Source organism: Melitaea cinxia, chromosome 14 (assembly GCF_905220565.1).
Source record: "Melitaea cinxia chromosome 14, ilMelCinx1.1, whole genome shotgun sequence".
Classification (NCBI taxonomy): domain Eukaryota; kingdom Metazoa; phylum Arthropoda; class Insecta; order Lepidoptera; family Nymphalidae; genus Melitaea; species Melitaea cinxia.
The window spans coordinates 3045566-3071376 of record NC_059407.1 but is presented as its reverse complement, the minus strand read 5'-3'; the positions used below and the strand labels follow the sequence as shown (position 1 = coordinate 3071376).

Below are 25811 nucleotides of genomic sequence, written 5' to 3'. Positions count from 1 at the left end.
AGAAAATAGCAATAACGCGTCGCGAAACGAACATTTTTTGCAGTAGATCTCTTTCTATTAATAGACGTTTTCGTAATACTAATATTCCGAAATAGATATGTAACAAGACGCTGCTGCCCGTCTTCGGCCTGTGTATTTCAAAGCCAGCAGTTGGATGGTTATCCCGCCATCGGTCGGCTTCTTAAGTTCCAAGATGGTTGTGGAACCTTGTTATCCCTTAGTCGCCTCTTACGACACCCACGGGAAGAGAGACTTGAAATTTAAAATGTATACTCTATAGATGATGAAAAAGTGTCCAAATCATGTATCTTTAGAAATCAACTCCCTTTTGGGGTTAAAACGGGGGATCGTAGGTTGACTCACTCATCACGAAATCTCCGGAACTATAACAGCTACAAACTTGATATTTGGCAGGTAGGTTTTTTATGAAGCGCAAACATCTGATAAGAACGGACTTTAGGAAACTCGACCCCCAAGGGGGTAAAACGGGGGTTGGAAGTTTGTATGAAAGTCCTATGTTTTTGAAGTAAGAGACTTGAAATTTAAAATGTATGCTCTATAGATGATGAAAAGGTGTCCAAATAACGTATCTTTAGAAATCAACTCCCTTTTGGGGTTAAAACGGGGGATGGTAGGTTGACTCACTCATCACGAAATCTCCGAAACTATAACATCTACAAACTTGAAATTTGGCAGGTAGGTTCCTTATAAGGCGTAAACATCCGCTAAGAGCGTATTTTACAAAACTCGACCCCTAAGGGGGTTAAACGCGGGTTGGAAGTTTGTATATCTGGATGGTCCATCCATCCAGGATGGACAAAGATGAAATTTGGCAGGGAGGTAGATTAGTTAGTAGACATCCGCTAAGAACGGTTTTTGGGATATTCCACCGCTAAAGGGGTTTAATTTGGGTTGATAGTTTGTATGGCACATATACAGCAGGGTCGGTTTAAAGGAAAATAACCGCGTTTGCAACCCTATGTGTTCCAGAATCATTTATATTGATTACTTATATATTATAAGTAGTACAAAAAAATATTTTTTACAATATCTAATCTTTACGTTACTAGAATACTTTTTTATTTACACCTGTCGTCACGGAGTCACGGAGGAGCATGCGTTACGCTATTCCGTGGCATATATTTACGTAGAACCATATTAAAAACTAAATTGCATGCAGTATATTTTAAACATATTTACACTACAATACTATATTATTTCATACTACAATTCTGACGAATCAACGAACCGTTTTGTTCAACGTGACGCGCGCTTCACGCGGACGTAGCCGCGGGCAACAGTTAGTGTATTATAAAACAAAGTCCCCAAACGTGTAGGTATGTGAACGATTCCCTCAAAATCTACTGAACGGATTTTCATGCAATGGAGGGCTTCAAAAGGAAATTTTACGGAACGGCTAAGCCGATTTTGATGAGTTTCACTTCAAGTTTGCCGGGAAAACTTTGTGACACACTGATTTCAACGCGGGCGAAGCCGCGGGCACAGCTAGTAAATATATAAATATATATATATATATATATATATATATATATATATATATATATACATATATATATATATATGAGTACATCTAGAAGCAACATTAAATTTTTTTTATTAAATGTTTTTTTGCTCGTTAGATGTTTCCTATTATCTGTTTTCTCTGATCTAAATAATCCACCTAAATATGCCTGCTTATAGTCCATAATCTCCAGAAAGTTATCATCTTTAAACACCTGCCGCTTCACCCAAAACTTTTTCACAGCTTCCTCCCTCACATCTATATACAAAATACACATAATACGAGCATGTTTGAATCCGATCTACGAAAAAGTTTTGATATGCCCTCTCAGAGTGGTAATTTTTTTCTAATGGAATATAATGCTATGTATAAGCTATAAATATAATAAAAGTGTAACTTTTTTAATAAAAATTAATGTGTAAGTTAAATAAGATACACATAATCATATGCAGTAAAGAAATGATAGAAAAAAAGGTACTAAAATAAGGATTATTACTAACAAATGAAGGAAACGCGTTTGAATAAAAACATCGTTTTTAATATTATTTTTTAATTCGGTCTAAGGTAAGGTATACTAGAAAATACTTGACTTGGGTGAAAATGTTAATAGGAGTAAAAGGCATTTAATGAGACTACAAAAACTACATGCCACTTCTAAGATACGTACAAAAAATCAGACCAATAGAAGCAGTAAATATCGGTTTTTAGTTTTAGCGAAATTGTTTTACATGTCCATCGGATATTTAATTAATAAAAATAAAGTATAATAATAAAAATTGAAATATGTATATGTTTATTTCAAAAAGTGATAAAAAGAATAAAAGAGCAAATCAGAGACACAATTTAATTAATTATTTAAATGAGAGATAATACAAATGTACAACATTAAAATATAATAACAACTACGATTTATGAAACATTAAAATTTTATGTACGTTTAGTTTTTTCTAATAAATATAATCACTATATTGCCATGTTACTAATCACATTTCTTTGACTTTCATAATACGAGATCTATATATAATAATTTTAATATTAAAATTCGTGCAAAAATTATGAAATAATTGAAAATTCATAATATGACACTGTTTTACTAGCTATTGCTTTAATAATTAAAATTATTTCTACATTACAGACTAATTTGGTGAAATTTAAAATACTTCAAACATACCATCGATATTTACAAAGGATTACAAGACAATAAATTTACATTTTCAATATAGTTTAATTATATTAAATTATTGCAATTACGAATGAATAAATAAAACATTAAATTTTATTTTCACTTTCATAAAAAAAAAATAATTACGAAGTATTTACTATTCGGCTGCGTTCAGTATTTATAAAAGTTACACAGGAAATAAATATAAAAGTATTTTTAAAAGATTAAAAATTTTGTATTTTCTAATTAATACTCGTACTTTATGCAACGTACGTTTATTTGTCACTAACATAGATTTTTTTAAGAATTATACTATGTGCGTAATAAATCACTATTCTCTAATATTAAAGTATATGAAATTTTTATTACTAAGATTGTGTTTAAATAAAATTTGTGCACGATTATTTTATACTTGTTTAATTTTAAATAGGCGTTTATCAATCTACTTTAGTTTATAATTTCATAAGACGTAATTCGATTAATAAATATTCATATTCGCAACTTACGTAGCACGGTATAGTATATGTATACATTAGGAAACTGTTTTTTTTTTTTGAAGTGACATAATATTAAACCCACCAACTTTTTTCAACAAAAACTTAAGACAGTTGGATTTTTGAGATTTTAATGTTTTAATTGGTTTTGCAACTGGATTACTTTAAACAGTACAATAAACTTGTGCATGTTCCTAACTGTTAAATTGTGTGCATGCGACAGTATAAATCTTACTGATATTAAAAAAAAAGTTGTCTGGAAGAAATGGCTAATTAGCCATAAGTCCGCCCATTGTACTTCACTGTCTGTAACTATCTTTATGCTTTGTTTGTAATATATTTGTGGTGTACAATAAAGTATAAAATAAAAATAATAAAAAAAGTTGTAAGCATTCGGTTGATGTATATATATCATACTAAAACAAAAATTGTAAAACTTGTCTTTCCCCTGTATTTTTTTTTTGGTCTCCATATTAAAATACTTTATACTCTACCTTGCAATTATTTTAGATCTAACGATACCTTGTGAATCTATCCGTAAAACTGTGCTTCCAGAATACTCAAAGATTTCTTTAGGTAGATAATATCATACACTCATAGGCATGTACATGTAACATGCGCGTGAAAAGGTAGATTTCCGTATGTTTTTTAGACAACTGTGTCGGCAAACAAGCGTACGGTTTACCCTAGGGTAAGCGATTACTGTAGCCTTTAGGCTACCGTAATCGCTTACCGTAGTCTTTAGGCGCCTACAACATTACAAGGTCGCAAGCGCGTTGCCGACCCTAATTCTAACCCCCTCCAGGAGCTCTGGTCCTTACTCATCACAGGAATACAACACTGCTTGAAAGCAGTATTATTTAGCTGTGATCTTCTCTAAGGTCGAGACACTTCCGCAGTCACGCTAAAAATATGGTTATTTAGAAAATGCAATTTTTTGAGTTAACTGTAATAAAACATCTAAAAAGCTACACCAATATAATATTATTAGAAACAGAATGTGATTATTTTCCTGACGTGATCTTTCTGTGCTTCATCTGTACGCTACCTACGTCATTTCATAAATGTCAAAGAGATTTTAATCTTAATGAAGATTAAATTTTTCCTGACTCAAAAAGTTGAGTTCAGGCGTAATACAATTAATGTTGATTTCAAAGTACGACCTAAAATCATTCTTTATAAAATATATCGAACGCAACTATTAATTTTTTTCGACTAACATACTTTTTTCACACAAGAAGACAAAGAATACTAGATTTTTTTTTTTTTTACATTTAATAAAACGAATTTGATATTTACTCTACCTAGAAACTGTAATCCCTATCAATTTTTAACCGGCTTCCAAAAAAGGAGGTTCTCAATTCGATTGTGTTATATTTTTTTGTCGTACTTAACTCATAGCATATACATCTGTGGTCGTCATATACCCAACTTCATGCTAAAGCATGTAGGGTAATTTAATATTTTTATTTTTTGGGTACTTTAGAATTTTAGTATTTACGTGATTTGAAAAGTTAACTTTTCTTTAATCTTAATTTTATACTTATCCAGTACTACAATAATCGTCAATCATACAAGAATATTAGTTTTAAAACAATATTCACAAATATTAAATATTTAAAAATTAAATAATAATTTATTGAAGTAAAACTTCTTTACGCACGCTTGACTTGGGAAGTAAGCTAGTGAATGCGTGACGAGAGCGTTACGAAAAGTGTGATCGGGCAAGGCGAACAGAGCAAGAGAGACACGTGCGAGCACACATTTTCTTTCTTATCTCTTTCTCTCATAGCCAGTTACGTTTCATATATCCAAGATACAGTGCAGGTCTAGTGTGCAAAAGTTTTACTTCAGTCGTGTGGTCTAAAGCGTACTCGTTTCTTTTTATAAATTTAACATTATAACATTTAATATTAATTAAACAATTCTAAAAACAATTCCAGTCATTTTAAATTTTTTAATTAAGAAAATATTTAACAAAATAGTATTTAAAATACTTAAAAAAATACACAACTTAGCCTTAAATAACATTATCGTTCTTTTTTTTAAAATTCGTAATAATTTTCGAAACACGTTTTTACAATACTGAATGAATTTGATTTACGGTCCCCGTACTAGACTTATTATCTATCATTGACACATAAATTGTTTTAAGCGGTTAGGATAATTGTGGTAAAGAATGTATTTTACCTACATATTTCTGAAATATTGTACAGTAAATTTTATCATTGATAGAAAAAACGTAGAATCAATTTATTCTATATAGGAACCGGATACGAGATATCATTTTTAAGTACTATTATATACATAGACTGTCTACAAACCTTCTTACGATCTATTTTGGACATGATTCAGGGCATCCCGGCAGTGGTGCAGTATATAGTTCTAACAAGTGTGCTTAAGATATATTTTTATAAGAAAATCTATTATATTTTGCTACAAGAGATCATCAAAATTCATAAGCGTATTGAAGTTTCATAGTCGTCAAAATTACGTCAGCAAAGTTGTTCGGTACAAAAAATATCCTCCAAAAATAAAAGGCTCTCTCGAACCTTCTTTCCTTGTCTCATACGTGGGAACGTCGCCAATGCCGTACCTGTAAACATTTTTTATACAAATATACTTGAACTTTATCAAAAATATTAGGGTCGTCCAATAATCACGTGAGATCTGAAAGAAGGGGGAAGGGACTCGGATAAAAATCAAGAAATATCACAAGTAGGCCTCCCTGGCTGTAATAAAATAACACATTTATTTATTTTTCGTTAAACGCGCAATTACTAAAGCAAACAACCAACAAACGCCTCGTAATCTTAATATCGGTCTAAAAATTGTTGCAAAGATTAATTTTCCAAAGTTTATACTTCCCTTATATTATTATACCTGTATTTAAAGATAGAATTCTAGAAATTAAGTTTACTTACGCTTACAGCCTGTAATATCCCACTACTGGGCATATGCCTCTTTCCCCATGTAGGAGAAGGATCAGAGGTTAATCCACCACGCTGCTCCAATGCGGGTTGGCGGATATATTCCCTACTATGAGTAACGATCGCTACCAGGTGTACATGATAACAACCGGGACCGACGACCCGGGGAAATTAAGTTTACTTTGTACCAAATGTGAATGTAATGTATAATATCGCAATTCTATCATAGAAGCCGGTTACCGTAGTACACTGTGTAGGTAAGTATCTTTGTAAAAAATTACAACGGAACATCCGTTAACTAAATTTGAACAAAAGCTGTTAAATGGAAATACAAACAAAAATTATAACTTTAATCCTTACCCGTGATATTAATCGTTAGAATTGACTCTGCGATGGTACATCGAAAGATTCCTCATTAATAAGTCTCAATTTAACCGATTCTCGTCTTAAATTGTAGCTCGTCGATATGTGACAATGTTTCACGTCTACTGTCAGCAAATCTTCATTCAACTCAACTCCACTCTTTTCAACATCTGCTGCAGCACTCGGTTTCCTTTTATGTCTAAACGAAGTAGCTCTTTGGGAACTTGAACCTACATAACTGTCTGTCGTGGTATTCCCATTATATGTCTTCTCGGATTGACCCGCACCTAATTGCTCTAATGGAATGTTGCTCCTTAGTTGTACAGTCGTATCGATGCAAGGTATCAATTGTTTGAATTCCTTCCTAAAGTTCTCATTCATCCACGCGTAAATAAAAGGATTATAGCAAGTCGACGACATTGCGATTACGTGACATAGAAAAAATGCCAGTAAATAGTATTTCGAATGAATAGCGTACGTGTAGTAGTCGTTATACAGATTTGTGACATTTAAAGGCAACCATGAGAGTCCGAAAATAGTTACCATTGCTATGAGCATTTGATTCGTGCGCCGCTTTCTATTTTTATCGAATTCCTCTTTTCTAGTATTTTTGCTGGCAGCCTTTGCTTTGGCTCTATCATTCAATTTGAAACTAACACACGTGTAACAGAAAGCAATCACGGTGAAAGGCAAAACGAATTGGAGTATAGATGTCACTGAGCCGAAAACTCTTCTCATTTTTTCCGTCGGCCATTTTTCCTCGCAGAATCTACCAATGTCTAAATCTAAGTAAGTCATAAATATCGCGTAAGGTAGAGTTACAGTTATAGAAAAAGTCCATATCATTATAATGACTGTGATGCACATCTCAATCTTCATTCTCGGTCGAAAAGGATATATTATTACGAAAAATCTATCGATAGCAATAGACATGAGTGTCAAAGTTGATATGTATACGCTGCAGCCTTGTGCTGAAGGCATCATGTGACACAAGAGTGAGCCCCAACTCCAAGAGCCTCGAAATGAATATAAAGGGGTAAATGGGACTCCGAAGATGCATAATAAGATGTCAGACAACGCTAAGTTAGTAATAAATAAATTTGTGACTGTCTGCATGGCTTTGTTTCTGATCACGACGAAGCAAACTGTAGAGTTTCCGAGTAGTCCCAAGACGAATATTATCGTGTATATCACGCAAAAGCAGCCTTGGATCCATTTGTTGTCTATGATATTCTCGTAGCCGATTATATGTCCTGGAGGTGTAGTCTCATTTGATTCGATTCTGAATTTATCTGTTATATTGAGTGTGTAAGTATCACCAAAAGTTGTTTCATTCATTATATTTGCTTCTTCTATAGTATTACTAAATAGTTTATTGCAATTACGAAATCCAGTGAGATATAACGTTTGCCCTGTAACAAAATAACACATATGAATTTGTACGGGTCAACGCACATTGAGCAATATGATTGTTTTGCTAATTAGTAACCTCTTTAATTTAGCTGATTTATTACGAAATTGTTATTTTTCTTATGCAGATTTCTAATGAAATTGATATTTGTTTGCTACGAATGACGTCAAATGACGTCTGTACTTCTGCCTATATATACTCAAAATAATCTTAATAAATTTAGTGTTTGATCGACTTTCATTGGGTTTGGTTTCCCTCATAACCTTCCCTCACATGTCATCACTCACTCAACCATAGACTGTACCATACAGTTTTTTGGTCCTTCGAGATTACTTTCTACAAGACAACAGTCTTTCTTCGAGGATCATACAGTTTTTTGGTCCTTCGAGATTACTTTCTACAAGACAACAGTCTTTCTTCGAGGATTCACACAGACAGGACCATACAGTTTTTTGGTCCTTCGAGAATACAGCCTTGTTGCTGACAAGCTGCGCAGTCATTCTGAACCTGCAAGCTAGAAGACAACAGTCTTACTTCGAGGATACATACAGTCGTTTTGATCCTTCGAGAAAAAAAAAAAAACAAATATTTCTTCGAGAAATCACTCAAGAAAAGAGTCAATCAAGACTATAAACTCTACGGATTTCCATCGACATTTGGAGAATCCAGATACAGTGGCCACAACGCTCACGTGGGATTTGTGTGACTGCGAATCGGTTGACTGGCTTCCCAGAAGCGGGTTCCACCAGTTAAATTGAGAAGGCGCAAACAAGGTCGCACTATCCACTGAGAGATTGGCCTGGACCTCTGAAGACGGTCCTATCAATTATACATCAACGTCAGCATTAAAAAATGATGAAAATGGAGGGATCACTTCAAATTTCAAATGCCACTAAGACCTCACCGACGGATCGAGGTCAGGCAGCAGAATTAATGTCACTCCAAAGAACAAACTTCCGAGCTTTTCATCGACAAATAAATCGCTTGAAAGTAGATGAAATCCAAGACAAATGGGAGCTGGAAGACGAGTTACGCAACATACAAACGCGCTGGAAAGCAATAGACGCTTTGCACTTGCAAATAGATAATATCCTACAAGGATCGGATACCCAGTACGATAGTGAGTTTTACGCCTACGAAGATTCATATAAGTCAATCAAAAGGGCGTTGAATCTTAAACTCACATCGACCATTCATCACGAAAAATCGACACCACAGATCGACTTGCCTACGTTTACAGGCAAATATACGCAATGGCCTACGTTTTATGACTTATACGTAGAAAGTATTCACAATAACAATTTGATTACAAAAACTCAGAAGATGCAACACCTAAAGAGCAAATTACGAGGAGATGCTGAACGAATCATCCAACATCTAACTATCTCAGCGGACAACTACGACACAGCGTGGGAATTGTTGACACACAGATATAACAATCCACAATTGTTATTTACTAAACAAATCGAAATCTTTATTAATCAGCCAGCCGCTCAAAAACAATCAGCGTACGAGATTAGACGTATTTACGACACGTCAATGGAATGTATCTACGCTATTAAAAACCTGGGTATCGATACAAGTACCTGGGACCCATTACTAGTTCATATTATTACAAAAAAGCTGGATACAGTCACCTATAACGACTACAAGGAAGCCCGGAAAATGCCACGAGAATTACCTTCACTCTCGGAGCTAATGGACTTCTTAGAGAGCAAATTCATCGCTTTAGAACCAAGCGGCATAAGAGATAGAGAAATGTTGTCATCATTCAAAAAATATAATCAACAAAAATCAGTTAATAACAAGACTTACAAGCCTCAATTTCAAAAGGAACATCGGTATGGAAAATTAATAAATAAAGAATATCAAAGCGTTGCGACATACATGTCAAATTGCCCGATTTGTAACAAGAAACATCCCTTATACAAATGCGAGAAGTTTATCAAATTAACACCGGGCGAACGTTATCGAATTATCGAAGATTTTAACCTTTGTCATAATTGCTTGTACACACATAACAAGAATTTATGTACGTCAATGAAAAAATGCAAACTATGTAAAAAGAGTCATAACACAATGTTACATGACGCCTATACTATAAACATTAATAAGCAGTCTACAAACTCGCTGACTGACATGTCTAGTGGGTCATCAACCCAACTGAATACTCCAACTCCGCAAAAATATCAAGTCTCGTTGCAACAAGATGCTAAGCAACATTGCGTCAATCACGTCGCTACGGATGAAGAAGAGATTTTACTAACTACCTTGTCTATCAGAGTTAAGGCCCTTGATGGCACATATATGACATTGAGATGTCTGCTCGACCAAGGCTCTCAGATTTCCCTAATATCGGAAAACGCCGCTCAGATGCTGGGCTTGCCGCGGCAACGGTACCATGCTTCGGTATCTGGTATTGGTAACGGATCGAAACATAGCAAAGGAGTCGTCAAGCTCGAGTGTCAGTCTATTTACCAAGATTACGCGTTTACGACGCAAGCATTAGTCATCAATCACGTCATTAACAATTTACCAAACATATCCTTCAAGAAAGAATCGTGGCCTCATATACAACACATACAACTAGCCGACCCGGAATACAACGTATCTAGGCCTATCGATCTATTACTAGACGCAAGCATATATTCAGAAATTATAATGAGCGGCCTGATCAAAGGTCCGAACATGGCTCCAATAGCCCAACAAACAAAGTTAGGCTGGATACTATCGGGTAGCGTGAAAACGTTTAAATGTCACGTGATTACTACAGACCTGTCAGCGATTTCTCAATATTGGGAGCTAGAAGAAGTCAATGATTCGTCTATCGAAATGACTCCAGACGAAGAGTATTGTGAGCAATTCTATCAATCAACAACAAAACGTTTATCAAACGGACGATATGAAGTGGCCCTCCCCATGAAACCGGGATTTGAAAAGGACCTCGGTGAATCGAAAACAAAGGCAATTGCTCAGTTCTACAACTTAGAAAAGAAGATGAATAAAAACGATTGCTTCTCGGAAAGCTACAGAAATTTTATGCAAGAATACGAACAAAGTGGTCACATGTCTCCCGTTACAAAATGTAGTTCATTTGTACACTATCTTCCTCATCACGGTGTACAAAAAAACGACTCTACAACAACTAAACTACGAACGGTATTCAATGGATCATCAAAAACATCAAGTGGATTCAGCTTAAATGACTTGATGGAGCGTGGTCCGAATCTACAAAAGGACTTACTACTCATCTTGACAGAATCAGATGTAGAAAATTGTGTCCACATACAGACAAACAAATTATTATGCGCTCTCGATAAGCCGATATACGAATTACAAATAACCAGCGGAATGTGTAACTTGAGTATACACAATACAACAATATGTAAAACAAAGGAGGCACCATGTCGCGTGCGCTGGGTCAAGTTACATAACAATAACATGTGGCTTTATTCCTGCTGTGGGAAATGCACAGTGCGCATATTTCGCATTGACACTGGAGTTGTATTGACAACACTGACCGGGAATGGCCTTTTACAAATCGGTCAAGGTTGTACAATAAAAGGTGACACCTTCTCTATATTCACTCAAAATAGTTATATGAGCCAAGTTAAGGTCCAAGAAAACATATCGATCCCAGCCGATTATTCAATATTAAATTCCATAATAAATACTTCGGATTTCCAACTGTTCACACCCGAGGATCATGAAGACTTGTGGCGCCGGATGAAGTCTCAGATCATTAACCTCAAGGAGCAGGAAAACGCATCACTCAGTATACACGATATACATCAGTACTATGTCTTGTATATAATCTTAGGGTCTATCATTGTTGCGGGATGTCTGTACGGGACCATGCGATATCGCAGAAACAAAATTATACTGAGCAGTGCTGTGACAGACGTCTCCACGACCGCAGTTCCAGTTGCAGCAGATACGAACGAAGACCAGGAGGCCCCTGCTCCCCCGAGCGCGCGACCGCGATTCGTTCGACTGGACATACCAATTAAAGTGTAGTGCAGTGATGATTATTATATAAGTTATTTAAATCTATGTACTTAAATTTTAATTGTATTGTTATTTTAGATTTTAATATCAAAATTATCTTTCTTCTTTGAGTCGGCAGGATGTACGGGTCAACGCACATTGAGCAATATGATTGTTTTGCTAATTAGTAACCTCTTTAATTTAGCTGATTTATTACGAAATTGTTATTTTTCTTATGCAGATTTCTAATGAAATTGATATTTGTTTGCTACGAATGACGTCAAATGACGTCTGTACTTCTGCCTATATATACTCAAAATAATCTTAATAAATTTAGTGTTTGATCGACTCTCATTGGGTTTGGTTTCCCTCATAACCTTCCCTCACATGTCATCACTCACTCAACCATAGACTGTACCATACAGAATTTTTCAATTCTTACTAGGCAAACTAAACTAGGGCAGGGTAAGGTTAAAGTACATTTTTTTGCAAATATATAAAATTATTATAAGCTTTTGTCGTTAGTTTTACTTGTTAAAACTATTAGATAACAAGGAACTATGTAACGAAGCATAGTTTCGTTTATACCAAAAAGTGAATAACCGTTTATAAAGGAAAAATATTTGTCTGTCAATATCAGCTTAATGGAAATCTTATATTTATAACTTCGGCAGTTTTTTCGCAGCTAACTTCTGCTTTATGCTGTGATTTATGTTCGCGTGTAAATCAACTGCGAATGATGTCAAATAGACGCTGTACGAAATATTTCACTTACAATAAGCTCATGTAATAGTATCATAAATAAGTGGTATATTATATTCTCCGCGGGTGTGAGCGAGAGGCTAATGTTATGATATAAAAAAAAAAAAACAATTATTAAAAGAATGACATACGGCTACGGTCATATTTTAAGTTTTGATTTAATTTACAAGATAGGGCAACCATTTTTAAAATATGTATTATTACAAAAAAATGAATGTTATTATTAATATTTCATCGATATTCGATCATAACATGAAAATAAATAATTTAAATTTGAACTTTGAACATTATCAAGGCTCTGTTGTCAAAGACTATATTTCTATACTGATAAACAAAAGAGTATATATGCGTGTGTGTGTCAAATACATGGTAGTGTGTGCAATGTCTTTTTTTTTAATAATTTAATGAATTATATGTATAATTAAAAAAATAACTAGCGTTCTGCACTCTTCTATATAAACAATAAGTGCGCGAAGTTTCATACACCTCCGTCCGCACAATTTTCGTAAAAAAGGGTACAAAGTTTTTGGTTCACGTATTAATATATAGTATTATATATCGCTATCTATCGTAACAGAAAACTTTTCCACCTTCCATAAAAAGATTTTTCTTAGGATTAGACCATTTCTCAATTTATGGTGAAATAAAATATACATATTGAAAACTTTCTAGCAAGTCATGCAACTGTCGTTACAAAAGAAAATGTTCGAGAGAAATTCGAATTTATGATTGTGATTTTTTTGTTATACGACACCTAAAATAAAACAATTAGTCACAAAATAGTGCTGCAATGTACTGCCGGAAGGCTATAAATTTGAAGTCACGCTCGAAGCTAGGAATTCCTTAGAACAATTTAAAACAAAACTCTGGAAAGATTCTGTAAAATATGAGAAAGAAGTTATTAATTTGGCTTCATCACGCGCCTGCCGCATAATGTGTATAACAAATCTTAATTCGCGCGAAAATTTGGTCATAACTTGGTAGTAACACATTCTGTATAACATTACTTAGAAATAAAATGATTGCAAAAAAAAACGATTCCAAATTTAAAATTAAATTTTATGAAATTCTTACGAAGTCAGTTTCATATCATATATGTTTTCTTTGGGATACAATTTGGATTTAAATCTGACTGGAAGACTCAGCATCACAATATTCGTCATTAGAAAAGTTCTTCAAGTTCCAATATTAATGTTCTAATTATTATAATTTAGTTAAATTCATGAATAATGTTTTGCGATTTGTTATATTGGGGTAAAGCTACAGATATCGAGAGTGTATTTTAGCAAAGGCTGTTCGCCAAAATTACGATCTTGGAGCTTGAGTTTCCTTTCTGAATGTTTTTAATAAGGTAGATATTTGTGTCACAGTATATTAAAAACAATTTGTAGAATTAAAAATGATATACATCACCAATATTCTATTACTTCGGTTTAATAAAAACAAACATTGTATAAATACGAAAGTTAATGACAAAATTGTCACTCTAATATTAAATATATTAGAGATACAATTTTATACTAATGTTATTTATTGCGAGATTCAATAAATAAAATGACAAAAGTGAAGAGGTTTCAACCTACAGAAACAAAAAAATAATAATTTAACTAAAATTTCACTTGGAATATACTGAATTTAAAAAATATATTTACAAAATATTAAACCTCTTTTGGAAACTTGTGCCATTGAATAGAACGTTAACTACGAAAGATACTAAAATAAGTAACTAAACAAAAATGAAAAATAAAACATTTAAAGTAAGTAGAGTCAATGTTTTCTCTCAAGTTTTTTTTTTATTTTTTTTATTTGTGAAACAATTTCTCGGTGTGTCTCTCACTGTTCGCAATATCAAAAAATCAACTTACTTCTAGCATTATTTGTATAATTCCTAAATCTCGAACAAGGTATAAAAAAATTATAGTTACTTAAGCCCGTATCATTTTTTTTTTTTTTTCTATATCATTAGGTCGACAAACAAGGGTACGGCTCACCTAATGGTAAGAAATTACCGTAGCTTATAGAAACCTGCAACACCAGATGCATCGCAAGCGCGTTGCCGACCCAATCCCCAATCCCCCCTTCCCCCCCTTCAGGAGCTCTAGTTCCAAATTTATATACAAATAACACTTAAATAATGAATCCCATCTATTATACATTTGATACGTCCTTAATATTGTACTGTAAGGCCGCATTTACTATACAGGCGTCACTATAAAATACTTTATTAAAATTTATTATAATGGGGAACGTGAGGAGAACTTTCTGCAATATACTTGCAAATATGTATTACACTTGCGTAGAACTTGCGTCATACTTAGCTGCAATCTAAATATAAATGTAATACATAAGCCGTTATTAAAATTATTTAGCATAAACTATCTCTGTGTGAAAGTATTATTGAGATTTTTAGGAGTTTAACATTTCAAGCACTCCAGTAGTCGGATGCTCTCCAAAACAGTCAGTTAAAAGTCCGTTAAAATCTTCAAAAAAATAATATAAGTGGTTATAATTTTGAATCAATGACAGAATTTCAGCATCAAATTAAGTCAGTAAAACATTATATAAGAACTAATAAGATACAATCATACAAATTTTTCAGAATTTATAAAACAATAATTATCGGATAGGTACGCCATTTGGAAAAATTAGATATGAAACCATTAATGTCAAATAAAACTGGTAACAAAAATTATTTCAGGCTTATTAAATATCTGTACCCTTCATTTATATTTTTTGTCTGTTTAAATATTATCTATTTTGTATTAAACATAAGGAACGCCACATTAAAGTACCATTCTCGATTACCTTCAACGTTCAAAAAGTTTATAACCTATTTGTTTCTCTGATACACATAACGTCAAAGCAATAATAACGAACAACGGAAATAGTATCATATACATAAAATTATGAATATAAATTGTTCAAAACAAGAAGTCAAACGAAACAATAAAAAAATGACAAATAGAGGTCACAAAAATTCCTTGTTGTTGACTTTGAGATAAGATAATCAACTAAATCATAAAGTAGAGTATCGTAAAGTAAGAATTGGTTTCACCGTCAATTTACTTGGCACTGATGGCTTTAATAATAATAGCTGAATCTACCGATCCAACTGGCGACTTTCCAACAATGATTTCGAGGCACATTTTCATATTTATTGTTAATCATCTCCGCTGTTGATTCTTATTTATTAAAAAAAAGTCAAAGAATATACCAAGCTTTGTATAACTTTAACCTATTTTATTTTTTAATACAATTCTTTATGCTTCTTTGTAAAGATCCTTATTTTGTCAAGAAATTATAGGATTCCACCATAATATTCTTTAGTCTGTATATCTGCGGCTTAGTTAGTAGAGTTTTAAAAAATTACTTCTCTACGAAGGTATGATAATACCAAAATAGGGGTAAATTTTACTCTCGAAACAAAAATTGTTAGCATATTTCCCTTGCGTTTAAAGTACATTACTTTTTTACCTCCAAGTCATTTTCTATATTTTGTATTCTATACGTAGGTAATAAAAAAATATAAGTAAATAACATTTTTATCATTATAATACTCCTTTTGCTCATTTACTTACTAATCGTAGACTTTACATTGTCATTTACATATTTTATATGACTTGATTTAATTTTTATAGAAAGAATATGCTCGAGTAACCTCTGAAGTGATCCAGAAATTCATTGGCTTAGATAACATTTAACCTTTAAAGCTGCCATTGACAAACAGTATTAGATACTTTTCTATAAATAATATCTTATTTATGGTATTAAAAAAAATTGTTTTTGTAAGCGAGACCGGCAAGAAATTGTATTTCAGATAAAAAATATATTTTTAAAAATATATTTTTAAACAGCGCTATTATTTTAATCCAACACAAATAAGCAGACATGTAGCCGTATTACAACGTATTTTAGGTTACAACGTACTTTTTAATTAAAGGGATTGCAGGGTTTCATTTACTTTTTCGTTAATTTAAGCAGCTTAAGTAGACAACTCACGTGGTTTTGCCGGTATCGATAATAACTATGATTACAATATTTTAAAGACTTCTTAACTTTTTTTAAGATAATTGTGAAAAAGATTGCAATTGAAACTCGTTCGAGGTTTTATTTGTTATATCTGTATAAATTAAATCATAACGCAAATATTTACGAGCTAAATTCGTTGCTATAATTAACATAAATAAAATTTTAAAAATAATCATATGAAGAAAACAAATACACGCTCAATAGTAATTAAAAATATACATAGAATCATCATATATTTCCTACAGAATATCATTATGACTCATATATACAACACTGTGACCAAAAACAAAGAGAAACTTCACATCATTAAAAAATTATGACCTCTAATTATCAAATTTACCTGAACTGAAACAGTTACAAGCTATATTAATTAAATGAAAATTGATCGTATCGTAACTACGCAACAACACGACAAACTACAATCAAATAACATCTATATAAATTAATTACGTATAAATATGAAAATTACGTTTAAGAATATTGAACACAACAAATGTTTCGAAACGATCATGTTTAAATTAAAACTATAAAAATATTAAAAAAAATAGGTAATAAGAGTCTTATTTGCATGTAATTGTTATCAATCAAAAAAATTACTTATAAAATATATTTCTAATGCTCCACACTTAGCTTTAAGGTTAGAATGAAAACTACTTACAAATCACTCTGCCCTTGATTCAAATAAACGCCATTATCACAAAAGTTACTTGTTATTAAAAAGTATACTAAAATTATGTATAAATCACATTTAAAATACGATAAAATCTGTATTTTTATTTACTAAAGAGTCCTACGCGATGCCATGCGCGGGACAGGGCTGGCACATGCGCATTCGATTGTCCTCAGGTAATTATTCCCGTTAAATTTCCGTCTACGGTAGCCCTGTATCGACAGTTTTAGTGCTTGGCATTTTTAATATCGAATCGTCATAACTTACATTTTAAGCGTTTTTTAACGAACAAAACGTGAACGAATGTAACATTTTTTTAAAGGCTAAGCAAAGCAAAGCAAAGCAAACTGAACACTATCGCTTATAAAATAAAGCACATTTAAAACCGTTATCTAATAACAAAACTAAGAATCAACAATTTCTAATTAAAATTATTATAGATTTTATGACATTAATACAGCTTCCTGTAACATTTGTAACATATTTATCACTCGACGTAATTTCAAGACACAATGCTAGGGTGCTACGTAAAACACTAGAATAATTGAAATCCTGTTACCACTCGAATATCTAGGTCAATACTATCGCGCTACGCACTTTATTACTTTACCATCATATTTTAATTTCATAAGTTTTAAAATGAGTGACAAATAAAAAAATGAATCTAATAAGCTTTATGACAAAATAATCTATGATATAAAATGATTGGCTCGTTCGCGCAGTTTGTAGTAACCCTGTTTTCAGCTCCGGGTTTGATTCCCACCCCGAGTCTGTTATAGATATTTTTATTATTCTAAACATTTTTTAATATCATATATAATCGACCATTCCAGCGGAAATCGAACCTGCATCTCCGACTGACCGTGTCGGTGCTCTAGCCAATTTAACTATGGAACGATGTACCCGCTAGATCGAAAATTTTGATATGATGATTATATTCAGTCTAAGCGACCGTGGCGTGGTGGTATTTTTATTATTACTATTATAAAATACAAATCATACGAAATTTTATTGTTTTTTTTTATCGTATAATAATATCTTTCGCAGGTGATATATTTTGTAACTTACAATAACCAAGTGATAACAAAACTTTACTTTTGTTTTCTTTTTATATTCTACCGTTTAAAAGTAAAAAAGTGCTAATAAAGTTTTGTATCGATATTGTAAGCTCGTTCAGATTGTCCGCGAGCACTATTGTCAAGCGGACGCGTACCGGATGCAGCGACAAATGTTTTCCGACGCGATATTGCACTAGGACAAACCCGTATCCCGCTGTTCTATTTACATTATGAATGTACATTTTTTTATATTCAAGAATACGATGTGTTTTTGGTATCGGATTATTAGAGTTTATTCCTAAAGACGATAAAAGACGTACATGAAAAACTACGAGGAGTGAAATTTTGTAAAATAACGAAACAGCAGTGACTCTGAGAAGCCTTGCAGCGCTTTTAGCTGGAGCATTTTTATTGTTTCAACTAACTATAATTTAATTAATTTAATAGAGCATATTGCTTTTTAAATAAACTCCATTTACGTATCGGAGCTGACACACAAACTTTTTATTTTGTGTCATGTCCAATCGGTTAATGGCTATTTCCGTTCTAGCACTTTAATATAATGTCTTCAGACATTAATATTTCATGTTCGCCCAGAGTCACGCAATGGCTTATTTTTTGCTATAAGTTTCGTCAGGTTCAGTGATATTTATGGTGATGGATCTGCTTTTACGATTCATAGTGCCATTTTTATTAACACAAGTTTTCTAAAGTCCAGGCTTTAAAAAAGAAAAGACATTTGCCGGTTCGATCTCCGCACATAATATTTTTATTTTGTATTAACGATGTAAATATTTGTCATTGTATGTGCTTGTGTATTTCCGGACCCCCGACACAGAAGTCCTAAATAAATCCTAGTGGAGGCGTTGAGTGTGAGTCGTTAATAATTTCACATATCTGGTTTTTAATAGAAAAAAAAATAGATCAACCCGAGATGATCCCTTTTGATCCCAAGCGATTTTATGGCAGCTTGGTCTTTTTCTTACGCCACCCATCCTGCTGCATTGGCCCGCCTATAAGAAAGATTTTTATACCGTCTCAAAGTAGAAACACTGGAGAGAGCTATATACACTTTAATCACCATTTTATATGCTTTTTTATTTAAGCATTTATAAATACATTAAAATTAATCAGCTGGTAAACATATTTACTTACTGAAAATATATAAATGTAACAATTATTATAAAATTCTAGTGAATAAAAAAATATAGATAATTTCGTTATAATTAATACGATGATGATTGTGTACTTCAGTTAATTTGTGTGTACTATCGCGTGCTCAAACATCATTAGTTTTTGCGATCGTTTGCGCTTTGATAACTTTAATTACAAAACACCAATCCCAGTGAAACTTGCAATCTATCATTACATCTCTGATTAATTTCAGATTTAGAATGTGAACTTAGATATATAAGATTTTTTTATGACACTAAGATATCAAACAAGAAGTGTAATGCTGCCCTGATAGTAATTTGTTACCATAGCTTTTGGATGCCTACAGAAGCATCGCAGTTGCAGTATAAAGTTGCTGGCCTTACCCTCAACTCCCCCCAGGAGCTCTGGCTACCCAGCTTCTCACCAGGAGAATACAAAAAAACTACTTGGGAACAGTTTTAATTGCCTGTCTCCTGTAAGTGTAAGGTACCACTTGGACTACTCAAAAAATTTAAAAATATATTCATCTTTACACCTACCACAATGAATCTGATTTATAAAAACTTTCATATAATATACAACCTTAGATTATTTATATCCATAAAAAATATCGACTGAAAAGTTACTGAGTAGCTGATCTCGTGGATGCGGTATGCTCAAACATAACACGTGCATATAACAATGCAAAACAACAATAATTATGTACAAATAATTCTCTTTATTGTATATATATGTATTTAGATGTTTTCTGTGGTCTGGGCGTATGTGCCTGTGTATTGTATGTGTTTCCATCCTACCCCCGACACAAGAGTAAATCCTAGTGGAGGCGGTTAACGATGAGGCGATTATTTATTTATAGTCAACAAAACCGTTAAAAAAAAAAACAAGTAATAAGGATAAAATCCAATACCTACTACTATCGTACTATCGTAGAGACACTAAGTGTTGTATCTGAAGAAATTCTTTTTCAGATGTCAATTTTACTAACGTTTAAAAGAGTTATTATTTTTCATTATTATTAAGAGAGTACTGTGTGGCTACGGTAAAAAGAATTTAGCCACCCCCTCTCTTCCCGTGGGTGTCGTAAGAGGCGACTAAGGGATAACACAATTCCACTACCACATTGGAACTTAAAAAGCCGACCGGTGGCGGGATAACCATCCAACTGCTAGCTTTGAAATACACAGGCCGAAGACGGGCAGCAGCGTCTTCGGTGCAACAAAGCCAGCACTGCGGTCACCAACCCGCCTGCCCAGCGTGGTGACTATGGGCAAAACACATAAGTTCACGCTATTTTTGGCGTAAACTTATGGAGGCCTATGTCCAGCAGTGGACTGTGATAGGCTGTAATGATGATGATGATGATGAAGAGAGTAGAGAGAGTGAGTACGTTACTGAATTGATATTATTCATAATAAATACAATACAGATAATTAATACAGATAATTCTTATAATATAAAATGTATAACTGAACGAGGTATATATATATATATATATCTTCAACAACATTAATATTAGAAAACATGATTCCGAGAATGTTCCTTCGAACTTTAAATATAGTACGACTGTATATTGAAATGACTTCTCAGAACTCGTTCATGTTAAACTTACTCAAAGCGGTTTTCAATGATAAGGTTGTGTATTTCGTATTAAATCGTTTTACAATGATCGATACACATGAAGAAAATAATTAATAAAACAAAAAAAGAAAATAATGAATAAAACAAATATATAAATTGTAATCGCGGGAGGTAGACGTTTATTTTAAAATAAATTTAATTTAAATTTAAACTAATTGAAAAGCAATAGTTATAACGAAAAACTAATTAACACTACTTGAGACATATTTCGAGCTCAACTTTAGTTCTTAAATCAAATCATTTTGAATTTAACCTCCTTTGTTAAAGTGAAAAACAAAATTTAAAAAAAAAAAACTCCTTTCTTCTTAATCTTATTTTATATTATTCGTCGCTACATTTTACCGTTTGTAGTGTGTGTAATTACAAACTCATACATACATACCCCTCACTAAATTAACAACATATTGATCTATATTTTAGAAAGATATTGCAGGAAGGCAATTTCTTCCTAAAATATAGCTGCAGGAAATATTCTGTTCAATATTTGGAGCAGCCCGACTGGGAAGTGCCCTTACAAAAGATCATCACATAAATAATACTGCTGTCAAGTATTATTATGATCCTGTAGCTATTAAGGTAGCCAAAGCTTCTGGGAATTCATTACTATAATTTTGAACCGAATAATATATTTTTAGTATGAAAGCCTTTATTGGATATCTCGTTATCATTTGACAAGATAAACAATTAAAAATAACAATCAACGGCAAAAACTCGTAAAAAATTAGCGAGTTCGTTTTAAATTTCCGCTCAAAATTAAATTTACCACTATACAGGAAAGAGTACACAGATAAAGCGTCATTACGCCAAGATAACGGCCTGTCATTCTAAATTGAACGTCTCGGAAGCTTAAGGAACGACAAAATAAAATTCAACGCTTTAAAACCCCTCTCATAAAATTGTAATTATGTTAAGTCGTAGCGAAGTTTTTTTTATTATAGTACTAGCCGTTAGCTCGATGAAATGTACCATTATCAACATATAATCTTAGATTCCGGTTTCATCCGGACATTGGATTATTTTTTAGATTTCCTTGCGTTCTGAATGGCTAAACGTTGTACTCGAAAATGAAAATTATGCTATATTAAAATTTTTTCGTCTACGAAATGAAGAATTATCAAAGTCCTATATCGACTTTATAAATAAGGGTAAATTTTTTAAGTACGTACGTAAGTATAAACCATGTTAACAAATCGTGATTAATAAAATATGAAATAAGTGAAAATGAAAAAGACAAAAAAATATAATAAGAAATTTATTAACAAAAGTTATATAATTGTGTTTGCTCGCAAACGAAAAAAACCGATTACAATTACTTCAACAAGTAATACAACGTAAGTAGACGACAAAATTAATAAACTCACTAGTCGTCATGACGATTTTCAAGGGGTCCCTCGATTTCTCTGGGAATCCATCATCAGATCCTGGTTTCTTTATCATAGTTACACTTGAAAAATTTTCTATCCAACAAAATAAGAATTATCAAAATCGGATCATAAGTGACGAAGTTATTCTCGAACATACATATATGTATATATAGTATATATATATATATATATATACATATATATACGGTCGAATTGAGTAACCTCTTCCTTTTTTGAAGTCGGTTAAAAATATAACAGTCAAATAACAAATCTTTCAAAATCAAATTAAATAAGTGTTATTTTAATGTTACAAATACGAAAACTTTGCATGTGAAAGATGGTTCTTCATTACATTACAGCCTATATAGTCCACTGCTGGACATAGGCCTCTACAAGTTTACGCCAAAAATAACGTGAACTCGTGTGTTTTGCCCATAGTCACCACGCTGGGCAGGCGGGTTGGTGACCGCAGGGCTGGCTTTGTCGCACCGAAGACGCTGCTGCCCGTCTTCGGCCTGTGTATTTAAAAGCCAGCAGTTGGATGGTTATCCCGCCACCGGTCGGCTTTTTAAGTTCCAAGGTGGTAGCGGAACTGTGTTATCCCTTAATCGCCTCTTACGACACCCACGGGAAGAGAGGGGGTGGCTATATTCTTCAGTACCGTAGCCACACAGTACATCTTTATTACATCACGCAAAAACTATTACTGGTGACTAACTGATCGTGGTGAAAGTTGACTACTTTTTGTAGGAAAACTTCTAACGGGGTTAAACCTACTAACTAAACTGAGAAATATAATTAGTTGGCATGTAAAATGTTAATAGAGCATGTTCTGATTTTCAGTTCATTTTATTAACAAAGATCTCTTAAACTAAAGTTACAACTTTTTAAAATTTCCCTCTAAACTTTATGCAATTACGAATTGACGAACTAACTCTCTTTAAAATACTAGTAATTGTGTCAGCAAACCACAATCTTGTTTAAAACTTCTATAAAAGACTTGAATACGACTTAAACTAAAGTATATAGTCAATTTAGTTTTTATTTTTCAAGAATTAACGCGTAATAAAGAAACTTTAACTATTTTTAGAATTAAATATAAAAAATATAAAACTGACAAAAGTACCATAATATATTTATATTATTCTTATTAATAACAGAATATAAAAAAAATTTAGTTAATCCTGATTTTATATTTATTTATCTATAATATTTAAGTCTTGTTAAGTTCTCAGTATTAATTTTCATACTTTACTTTACTGCTTCTTTGAGGAACTATCTTAAAGCTTATATGATATGAACGCGAAAATGTTTTCTTCGTTTAAACTATAATTAATATTAAACTATTAAAATTAAAAAAAAGTATTCTCCAAGGAGATCTTATTTCACCAGTTTTGTATAATGCCATTTGACGGATAAAATCACGGATATCAAACAGATAAAAGTTTTTTCTACTATATTTATGAGATAGTTCTATTCGCAAATATGAATCTTAAAGTGGTAGTTTATTATTTGAGAAGCAAAAGGGTCTAATGACCTATTCTACCTCCTGCTAATAATAATGATAATGCCTAATGGCCTCTTTTTTTACGTGGGGAAAATCCATCATGGATACCCTCCAGCACGGTAGCGCCAGAGGGTTATGTCAGACTCCTACTGACTAAAAACCACCACGTGCGAGCAGTGGTCCGCCTGGGTGGGGCGAGATGGGGTCGCGTTAGCATTCGTCACCTCACCCCGAAAAGCATTTCTCCGGCGGGGAATCGAACCCCGTTCTCCCGCGTGACAGGCAGGTATATGCTGACCACTATACTACTGAAGACCGTAATTCCTAATGGCCTATTCTAACTCTATTCGAAACTTATTTTCAAGATAAACTTTATACACAACCGTTAAAATCGGTACATAGACTCAAAATGTAATCATACAAAAGTTTGTTTTCTAGATCGATGGTATATACGCAAAGTCAGTCAAAAGTTACTCTGAATTATATATTTAACGCGTGGTTTTAATGTACGAAATTTCGTCTAAACAGTGTATGTACATATCACTGTTTCCTAAAACACAGGCATAAATTTGGCTACATTAGCAACAGATGACAGTATGTGTGGGTATTATCTTATTCTTTTATACATACAGTAAGTACTTAATTAATACAACGTCTTTTCAATTATAACTTTGCTCTGCAGTACAACGTAAAAGTTTGAAAGTATTGCAATATTATACACAGGCAGAATATTTTTGACGTACTGAATGATTAAAAAAATATAATAAAAAAAAGGTAATGCAATTAAAAATATAAGAAAATTTTGTTATATTACGTATGCAGTAGGTGAAGCAATAAAGACAGTGGATGTAACAGGTGTTGTAGTAGAAATGCGATGAGTCGAGAATGAGTTGGCAACATGATCGGGATTAAGAATTGAAAACGGACAATACAAAGAAGGAACGAAATATAAAACGAGAAATAGCTAATAAAATCTGATACTATTGAAAATGTGTATTACAAAACGAATTTATTATTTAAAAAAAAAAAAAATTCTTCTTCAAAATTGAAAAAGGCTGAACTGCAACGAAAAGATAAGAAGGTGACTGAACCTACGAAATAATTAAGCGTTTATATTAAATATAATTAAGGCTATAAGTTTATTTGTACAAAATAATTAATATAGATGTCTAACAGCTTAGTCCGAAATACTGACCTGAAGTGACTCAGCCTATGATTTTCACCAGCTGGGCAAAAATCACCTTCTCTTTATAGGAGAACGGACTCTGATAACATAACTGAATTACGTACTCTCTTAGAGACTATCGGGTGTTCCACAAGAATCCCCACACCCAGACCAGTTAACAAATATTTATGTAAATGTAAACATATGTGAACTTGAAATACAATTCCTTAGTACATCAGAACTGTTGTCTGATACATTACTTCTGTTAGAAGCCCATAATATACGGGAAAAATGGCTATACGCTTACCGCAGCAGTGACCATAAATTCAAATCATCCTGACATATTAAAACTCAACACTCGTGAATCGAAACTTACTTACCTAGTCATAGAGTATTCCCATACACATGTACGTAGGTATACAATAATGTCTTTTATTCGTCAAGTTTTAACTTTTATAAACAATTTTAATATCATATCAAAAATCGACCGCTCCAGTGGGGATCTAACCTACATCTCCGACTGAACGTGTCGGTTCTTTAGCCAATTAAGCTATGGAACGATGTACCCGTTAGGTTGACATTTTTGATATG

The 25811-nt window shown here is 32.8% G+C and overlaps 1 protein-coding gene across 1 annotated transcript; it reads right to left on the bottom strand.

Annotated features, from left to right (window-relative positions):
- Positions 1-6483: 6483 nt before the first annotated feature.
- Positions 6484-7809, bottom strand: LOC123659833 (prolactin-releasing peptide receptor-like). The gene has a single exon (XM_045595002.1). The coding sequence runs from the start codon at positions 7807-7809 to the stop codon at positions 6484-6486; it is 1326 nt and encodes a 441-aa protein (XP_045450958.1).
- Positions 7810-25811: the final 18002 nt, after the last annotated feature.